The sequence below is a fragment of the Humulus lupulus genome, chromosome 8 (assembly GCF_963169125.1).
Source record: "Humulus lupulus chromosome 8, drHumLupu1.1, whole genome shotgun sequence".
Taxonomy (NCBI): Eukaryota; Viridiplantae; Streptophyta; class Magnoliopsida; order Rosales; family Cannabaceae; genus Humulus; species Humulus lupulus.
The window spans coordinates 163,571,189-163,580,687 of NC_084800.1; the positions used below are offsets into that span (position 1 = coordinate 163,571,189).

The 9,499-nt window shown below is 42.0% G+C and overlaps 1 protein-coding gene across 1 annotated transcript; it reads left to right on the forward strand.

The window, feature by feature from the left end:
- Positions 1-3,495: 3,495 nt before the first annotated feature.
- Positions 3,496-4,600, forward strand: LOC133794593 (uncharacterized). Its single transcript, XM_062231922.1, has 4 exons — positions 3,496-3,741; positions 3,815-3,889; positions 3,981-4,260; positions 4,456-4,600. The coding sequence occupies exons 1-4, from the start codon at positions 3,646-3,648 to the stop codon at positions 4,485-4,487; spliced, it is 483 nt and encodes a 160-aa protein (XP_062087906.1). The 5' UTR covers positions 3,496-3,645; the 3' UTR covers positions 4,488-4,600.
- The last annotated feature ends 4,899 nt before the right edge of the window (positions 4,601-9,499 follow it).

Here is a 9,499-nt window from a genome sequence, read left to right on the forward strand (position 1 = left end):
CCCGCTGGTTTGAGTAAAATGGTGATTGTAAGAGTCAACTAGTGATTAAAAAAGGCTAAAACTTTATATAATGAAGAAAACCTCTAGTGTTTGGGTGACTTTTCCGTAACAGCCCACAACAAAGTTGTCAAGGTTGGGTAATCAAACTCATTTGCAAGATGTGTTTAGTCTGTTGTATATATTTACCTTGATCATGATGAGCATATGCAGAGGAGCCCATTAGGCCAATATGCATGAGAAAGAGAAGGCTTAGTAAGAAGCTGACCATTGTGAACCTTAAGAGCAGCATAGTGGTGTAACTGTAAAGATCTCTCTAATTTGATTAACTATATCATAAAAAGTAGGGTATTCTTGTTGTTCAACAACAAAAGAGGGGAAATATGGGAGAGAACATAAGAGGGGTTTTATAGAGAGTCTTTTCAAACCCAAGTCAAACCTAGGGTTCAGACATTACACCAAATATAATAATTATATATTACTTTTCTTTCTGGCATTAGACAGAGCTTAGGAGTACTTTTAATTAGTAAATTAATTACTGTGAAAGAGAAAACAAAGTAAATAAATATATATAAAAAAACAACCTGTGGACAGTACTACATTTTCAAAAAGTTTGAAATGTGTAGGTTTTTTTCATAAGCTGAACTGAATATGATTAGACTAACCAGGTGAGATTAATTGTGTACACTTTGTATTATTATTTTTTATAGAAAGCAGAGGTGTTCTGCTAATGAATGCTGCCATGCATGCAAACAAAAAATAATTCTTTTTTTTTTGGAGATGACAATTAGTCATTATATTGCATTCAGTATTGATGAGTGAACTGTATGTTGAAGCTTTCTTCACTGATATTTTATCATTAGTGGAAACAAAATTGAAAATTAAAAAGTTAGGACCACAAAAAGCCTTCTCTGCTAACCGAAGTGTAAGGTTGTTTTCTTTTTTTAATATTATGATCATGCTAGCTAGGCGTGCCCTTTTGGAGAAAATAATATTATTTTCCCTATATGTAATATATATTAATCGTATAAGACATTAAGACTAATTAAAGAAAGAAAACATTAATTGTGTTAATGTAAAGTAATAGTTCTTCCCTGGCGTTTTGCCATTTAGCAGATACGCTGGGTATGAGTGTCTGATATGTATAGTCATGGATTTCATGCTTTTTAAGCTTGACCAAGTTTTGAATATTCACATATTAACTGGTTTGTGATTAATAAATCAAATAATAACATATATCTTAGTGATTGTGGCTATTTATTACATGTATATGAGAGGGAGTCAAGAATATGGAAGCTGGTTTGAGAAAGCATTAATTGTCTTCACCTTTGGGTGATACTAATCCAATTACTTTTATTCTTTGCTAGAACTTTAATAATTGCATTAATCTTAGCAAGAGTGATCCTAATCCAATTACTTTTATTCTTTGTTAGAACTTTAATAATTGCATTGTGGTTAATATATAGAACCACATGACTTATATATATAAAGCCAGACTTAATATATATGGAATTAAGTATATATTATACCAAAATTTGATGTTGTGGTCACTTAAACATCTGAAATGATTTAATATTCTTAACACCATCATGGCTTTTTTGAGTGCATGTGTTGGCAATTAAGTCGTTTTTGCAAACAATTATTTGTATATATATATATCCATCTTTTTTTAGTGTTTGATCCTTTTGTTGATTTGTTTTTTTCTATTATAATTATATATGAACTTGTGAATTATTGCTTTACCATTTAAGGATTAAAAAAATGTCTTTTGTTTGTGTATTAGTTTCTTACATTTCTCTATTTAGATGATAAAGATAATGTAATTAATATTAAGTTCTTAGCTTCTTGGGAAAATGAATAGATTTATACTACTTTAAAGCTTTGAATGATACATGTAAAGATGATTAAGCAAGAGATTTGCAAAGAAAAAGATTAAGGGCTAAAAAGGATAAAACTTTAGAAGGTAAGCTAAGCATTTTTTTTCTTTCAATTTGCTCTTCCAAAACCCCTCATTCATGAGTGGGTTGGTCTGTACAGAGACAATATTATATTTTTTGTTTTTTGGTCATTATATTTTGGTTCATTGAATGATATCCACCTCACGTCATGGTGCTCACTAGCTTTAGATTTGTGGCAGCTGGTAATTCTATAAAATTATAACATAGTATGTAGTACTAGTTTGATTTGTGAGATTTTAGCTGATTTGGCTTTTTATATGTTCAAATGATTTCCTTGAAAAAATCTATTTTATGAGTTCTAGTCATTAGTTTTCCTTCTTAATTTCTGATTTCTTTTTTTTTTTTACTTATTTTTTACGTTGGGATCTATTATTGGGCATTATTGTTAGTGTTTATTTACTCTCTTCCTTCTATGATTTGTATGGAACAATTCATTTCCAATTTGTTTTATGCTCAAATAAATTCAAATTTTATTCTTTTTCATGTCATTAAAAGTTTTACATCACTGTCTTTTTCTTTATAATTTCATTTTAGCCAAATAAGAAGATTTAACTCCATCTCTATTTCGTTTCTCTATCTGATGTTATTCTAATAAATTTTTTCTATATATTATCCTTGCCTATTTAATTTTATTTATTTATTTTATTAAATGCTGAGTTTTTTTTTCTCTTTAGTTGAAACTTTTCTAGTTGGCTGCCATCAAAAGAAAAGGCAAGATACTTGGTGTGCAAGTAATTTTTCACAAGAGACTCTTATTTTTGTTTGCAAGAGGTATTCCTTTTACCTTGGTTTTATATTATTGAAATATTATAGGAGTTTGAATATCGTAAATATTCATCCATAGTGAAGTAGGTTCTAAGATTATTATTGTGTATTGCGGTGATAACGGAAGGTTGAGAACTTGTGTGTCTTAGTGAAGTAGGATCTGAGAAATTTGTGTGTTGTGGCGAGATAAGAAAGAAAACATGTGTGTTGTTTGTTTATATGCTTGTTAAGGTAGCTTTCATTTCCAATCGATTTTATGTATGTAGGTCACTTAATGTCACAGAACAGTCAATAATTGAAAATACATGTTCTTGTTTGTTTATTTTTCTATGTTCACTGTAATAGTAGTTTCCAACTTTAAAGATAGATTAAGTCCTTGTCAAAGAGAGACCAAATCAATGCCTCAATATGAATTAATGTAGTAGAGTGTTGTAGTAATAGTAGTTCAATAGCATGGATGAAATCTAACTATAATCTACTTCTAAATTTTGTAGTAAATGAAAAGGTAGTTGGGTGACATTTATAATAATGGAGATGGATAAAAGTTGGATCCATCTTAACAGGTTAGTAAACAAAATCATATAGTTTATTTTGGGTATAAGTTTAAGTTTCAGTGCTCGATGCTTTTCGGAGAGCCCATACCAAGAAGAATGGTGAACCTGTAAACCCAACGACATCTGATATTTTTGTGAGTATTAGTCATTTAATTTTTGTGATTTTATATGTATTTTCCATAATGCATACATTAGTTATACTAATTTATATGCAGGGTTCATTGAATGAAATTCTCCTTGAAGACCCAAAATCTGGAACTACAGACAACGCTGATGAGGATGCCTTGACAAAATTGTTTGGTAACCCAAAATCTGGTTGTTTAATCGGACATGGAAGAGGCGTAACAAGGTCAAAGCTAACTGTTGTTAATATGTGTAATAGCAAGATCTCCAAGTTAGAAGAAGAGCAACAGAATATGAAGCTCAAAATGACTGAAATGATGAATCTACTTAAAGAACACTTGGTGGTAATTCTATCTTGCACTTATAAACCTTAGTTTTCTTTTCTTCCAATGAAAATTATCTTGGTTTTATATTTAGGTTTGTGGTAAAGCGACACCAAGCGAAGGACAGTCTCGCAATGTACCGCAGTCAAACAATATTCATTCCCCTAAGGTAAATTATCAAAGTTGTTATTGTTTTATTGATTCATTTTAGAAGAAAAAATACAAAAACTAATATATTGTCTTTAAAATCAATTTGGTAGAGTATTGCACTAGAAAAAAGACATAACTTTACAGAAGCGAAGAATGCTTGCTACTTTCTTGACTGGGCAGATGTAATTGTTGCTGAAGGTCGTTGGGATTCTAGTGATCCAAAGTTAGCTGTACATGGAAAGCCTCTTGGACCAGACTTTATGCGAGTATGGGTTGATGCTGATATTGTACCAGAATCTTACTTATTTCGTCCTAATAATACGATGCTTACAATACAAGAAGCAGTTGGTTCCACAATTGCACGGCCTTCTAAAAAAGTTATTCCAAGAGGTATATTTTCATACTCAAAAAAGAACCAATGTCTTGTAATTTAGTGTTTGATTTCTTTGTTTGCTTTGGTGTAGTTGTGAATTCATTATTTTGTATGTGGTGTCCTCTCTTGGATATAATTTCCATAGCATTTTTCTTGAAGTAATTTATGATGCTAGATCATAACAATAAAATATCTCTTTGTTTATTTTGCAGATGTGACAAGCGAAATAGAAAAGGATACTTAATTTTGAAGGTTTTGTGTTGGGCAGCTGTAGAATATTTTGTGCTGAAAGTAGTAACTTTTCAATATGTTGAATATTTAAGACTACTTGAATACTTAAATAACATTTTTTTGTTGATGACAGTGTTAAATGTTTTAAACTAATTTGTGGATTGTTAATACAATGTTGAATGTTTTTACTTTTTGTTATTTGAAAATCAACTTCATTTGATGATGCTAGTATATATTAGAAAGCTAATTTTAATTATATAAAAAAAAATTTAAATATAATAGAATAAATTAGTGTTATATAAATGAATATACAATGAGAATTTAAATTTATCTAAATGTGGATGCCAAAAATCCACCAAATAAGAAAAACAAAAGAAGTTTCTAGTCCCTTAAAGAAGTAAGCAGCTAAGGGGCACCAAAGGCGCCAAGTACGCGATGAAGGCAGAAGGTTATTATAGGCCATCAAAGTGTTAAACACTCGCAGGGCTCTAGGCCTCACGAGGTCATTCCAGGCCCCCAAGCTGCATCACCTTGTTAGACGCCTTTGTCATGCACACATGGCCCTTATCCATGCCCCTCGAAGTTAAGGCCCCAGCCTCGCGAACACTACTCCAGCAGCACCTCGTTGCACCCCGCGCATGCCAACACCTCATGCACCTAGCCTTGCCCCGAGGTGTCCCACACCAAGGACCTCACACCAAGAAGACATTTCGCACCTAGGATGTATCCCATGTCTCACCAAGGCATGCGCCTCGCGCCCCGCGTGCACCAGGGGCCTCACGCCCCGCGCGCACCAGGGGCCTCGCGCCCCGCGCGCACCAGGGTCCTCGCGCCCGCGCGCACATGCGCCTCGCGCCCCGGGCGCACCAGGGGCCTCGCGCCCCGTGCGCACCAGGGGCCTCGTGCCCGCGCGCACATGCGCCTCGTGCCCCGCGCGCACCAGGGGCCTCGCGCCCCGCGCGCACCAAGGGCTCGCAGTGAGGTCACCTCACCTCGCCCCCAAAGGCTTCACCCAAGTGTCACGCATGCCTAGTGGCCACGCCCTCAAGGGTCTCGCCCAAGGATCACGCGTGTATATAGCGGCCTCGTCCCCAAAGGCCTCGCCCAAGGGCCACGTGTGCCTCGCCTCGCTCATCGGCCACGTCAAAGGCCTCAAGAGACATAGCCTCCACTAAACACCCTTCGGCCATATATCAGGAGCCTCGTAGTGTGGGGGCTGCAAAGTGATGGTTTCACAAGATAAGACCCTCATCTCATTTGTAGGCGTCATGCCTCATCACACACATAGCAGGCCCCGTTGAAGAAGCCTTATCTCTCTTCCTGAGCTTCCCTACACTTAGTAGGACGTGGAATAACCATTGGGTACATAGTACCCGTACGTGTACGGGTGCATGACGTACAACCATGGGGAGGACAGAAGCATGACCTTGACACCTGTACCACACAGGTAGTGGAGGTACGGATCAGTCCAGAGAGTGGAGGCACTATATGCACGCCTCTGACTATGTACCAGGCTGACACTATGATCCTCTGCTCCACCACTCTTCCCACACCACTGCCACCTGTGCTATTACCCTGACAGTGTACTTTTGTACTATTTTGTCTCACGGGACCACCATGTATAAGGGGCCATTAGAGCCCAGCTATAAAAGGGGCTTGACCCCTCAGAATGAGGGGTTGGAAAATTCATTGTAAGGAGAGGCTATTGAGAAATATACCAGGACTTGCTCCATCATTTATCTGTGTTTACTTTTCCTTAAAGTTTATTCTCAGTTCTTATATAAACATCACCTGACTTACCTTTGAGCTTTCCGATCTAATTTCGTTGACGAGATTTCACCGTCAACAGTTTGGCGCCGTCTGTGGGAAGAACAAGCATCAAGCCAGTGTTCTTCCATCATTTCCAACAAAGAAAGATACTAAGACGTTCAAAACGCCTACGGCAAATACAAGAGGTTGAGGTTCGCCGACACGAAGTAGAGCGGGGGCCTTCCAAGAAAGACCCCCCTCTACCCGAGCATGGAGGTGGACTGGAAGAACCTCTTCCCCCAGAGGAGGAGAGGGAAGCATCGTCCCCAGCTACCCAGCCCGACGGAGGTCATTCAGAGCCACTAGTGTATCCACCTAACCGGCCCTGGTTGACCCCGCGCTCAAGCCACCAGGACCCTGGCCCTTCGACGCACTGGCCAGGCAAGGGTCCCGGGGTACGCTCGGTAGGCTCCAGCTCAAGGACGCGCTTCTACAAGGATGAGATTCACGAGTTGCATAAAAAGACTAGGAGGCTGGAAACCATGATAGAGAACATGCAGAAGGTTTTAAACGACCTACTACAAGGGAAGTCAAGCATACCCATCCCAGAGCGTAAAGGGAAGGAGCATGAAAAAGGGGAGAACACTGTCCCCATAGACGATGGGGGACCCCGACTTTCCGTCAGTAAAACCCCCCAGGCAAAGTACCATGGGGGACATAGGCCAACGAAATGTCCCCAGGAGCATAGGCAGAGAGAAGATGATGGTCATAAGAATAAGGCCGAAGCCCCCTCAAAAGGGGCACCCCCTGGCCTAAGAAAAGAGCTCCATGGGGAGAGGTCAGAAGTAAGAGACGTACCCCCCGTGGTTCCATCGAGGGACACAAACAAGGCAAGGGATCAGCCCGATAACCTGCAAAATTCCTTATGCAAAAAGAGGAGGGGACTAGACACCAAAATGTGGAGCCCTCGAGGCAAGATCACCCCTGCACTTGGGGGGCACATGGATGACGAAGAATTCGATCGTGATTCACCCTTCACAAGGGAGATTCAGGCTGAACAAATGCCCACTGGCTTCAGAGAGCCTCGCATGACTCCGTACGAGGGTACTACAGACCCAAAATATCACTTAGACTCCTTCAATAACTTGATGAGGTTAAGGGGGGTCAACAGCAGAGAAAAATGTCATTGCTTCGTCGTTACTCTTAAAGGAGTGGCGTACAAGTGGTTCAGGAGGTTAAGGCCAGGAACAATCAAGTCGTGGCAACAATTCTCTGATGAATTTCTTCAGCAACACCATGCAGCGTGTGACTACGTCATGCCAACTACCAGCCTTGCTAACATCAAATAAGGCGAGAATGAAAGTTTGAAGGACTACATCCATAGGTTCAGTATAGAAGCAACAAAGGTGGGAGATTTAACCAAAGCGGAGCTCAAGATGGCTATTACAGCCGGAGTTCGTCCAGGAAGCAAGTTATGGAGTACATGCTCAAAAGAGAAGCTTCAGATTTGGACGACTTCTTCGAGAGAGCACAGAGGTACATACGTGTGGAAGAGGGCCATAAGAACTTCCATGTCGAAGAAAACGAACCTTCCTCTAGTGGCCATACTACCAATACATCTGGAGATTCCATATAGAGGGGGACCTCGTGCTAGAGGGGTTGCAGACCATGTTTGAGATCCAACGAAGACCCTCTAGCCATGAAAGTCCCCACTCGAGGGGAAATCACCTCCAAAGTAGACGCCTCCAAAAAGGGTCTCCAAAGTAGACGCCACCAAAAGGGGTCTCCAAAGTAGACGCCACCAAAAGGGGTCTCCAAAGTAGACGCCACCAAAAGGGGTCTCCAAAGTAGACACCTCCAAAAAGGGTCTCCAAAGTAGACACCTCCAAAAAGGGTCTCCAAAGTAGACACCTCCAAAAAGGGTCTCCAAAGTAGACGCCACCAAAAAGGGTCTCCAAAGTAGAAGCTTGCAAAAAGGGTCTCAAAAGTAGACGCTATCCAAAAGGGTCTCAAAGTAGACGCTTCCGAAAAGGGTCTCAAAGAAGACGCTTGCAAAAAGAGCCTCAAAGAAGACGCTTGCAAAAATAGTACTATGCCTAATGACGAGAAGGACGCTTCTCGCAAGATATAATAAGCGCGCGCGAAGATATATAAAAGGATAACTAGAACCCAAGGGGTCAATATATCCTTACAGGTGCAACTAAGGCGCACCACAGAGAGGCCTACCGAACCCCCTTTTCGCGTGGGTTCCAAAGGACCTCGAACAAAAAAAAAAAAAAAAAAAAAAGAAGAAAAAGAAGAATAAGAGAATAATAAAAAGGAACGGAAGAGTCTACAAGAACGCCTAAAGGCCTCCCTATAGACTGGGGGGCAAGTGTGGATGCCAAAAATCCACCAAATAAGAAAAACAAAAGAAGTTTCTAGTCCCTTAAAGAAGTAAGCAGCTAAGGGGCACCAAAGGCGCCAAGTACGCGATGAAGGCAGAAGGTTATTATAGGCCATCAAAGTGTTAAACACTCGCAGGGCTCTAGGCCTCACAAGGTCATTCCAGGCCCCCAAGCCGCATCACCTTGTTAGACGCCTTTGTCATGCACACATGGCCCTTATCCATGCCCCTCGAAGTTAAGGCCCCAGCCTCGCGAACACTACTCCAGCAGCACCCCGTTGCACCCCGCGCATGCCAACACCTCATGCGCCTAGCCTTGCCCCGAGGTGTCCCACACCAAGGACCTCACACCAAGAAGACATTTCGCACCTAGGATGTATCCCATGTCTCACCAAGGCATGCGCCTCATGCCCCGCGCGCACCAGGGGTCTCGCGCCCCGCGCGCACCAGGGGCCTCGCGCCCCGCGCGCACATGGGCCTCGCGCCCCGCGCGCACCAGGGTCCTCGCGCCCGCGCGCACCAGGGGCCTCGCGCCCCGCGCGCACATGGGCCTCGCGCCCCGCGCGCACCAGGGGACTCACGCCCGCGCGCACATGCGCCTCGCGCCCCGCGCGCACCAGGGGCCTCGCGCCCCGCGCGCACCAGGGGCCTCGCGCCCGCGCGCACATGCGCCTCGCGCCCCGCGCGCACCAAGGGCTCGCAGTGAGGTCACCTCACCTCGCCCCCAAAGGCTTCGCCCAAGTGTCACGCATGCCTAGTGGCCACGCCCTCAAGGGTTTCACCCAAGGATCACGCGTGTATATAGCGGCCTCGTCCCCAAAGGCCTCGCCCAAGGGCCACGTGTGCCTCGCCTCGCTCACCGGCCATGTCAAAGGCCTCAAGAGACATAG

Coding starts and splice junctions, on each gene's coding strand:
- LOC133794593 (XM_062231922.1), top strand. CDS start 3,646: ATGTGTAATAGCAAGATCTCCAAGTTAGAAGAAGAGCAACAGAATATG. Junction 3,890..3,980: donor ACAATATTCATTCCCCTAAG/GTAAATTATCAA, acceptor TCAATTTGGTAG/AGTATTGCACTAGAAAAAAG. Junction 4,261..4,455: donor TAAAAAAGTTATTCCAAGAG/GTATATTTTCAT, acceptor TTTATTTTGCAG/ATGTGACAAGCGAAATAGAA.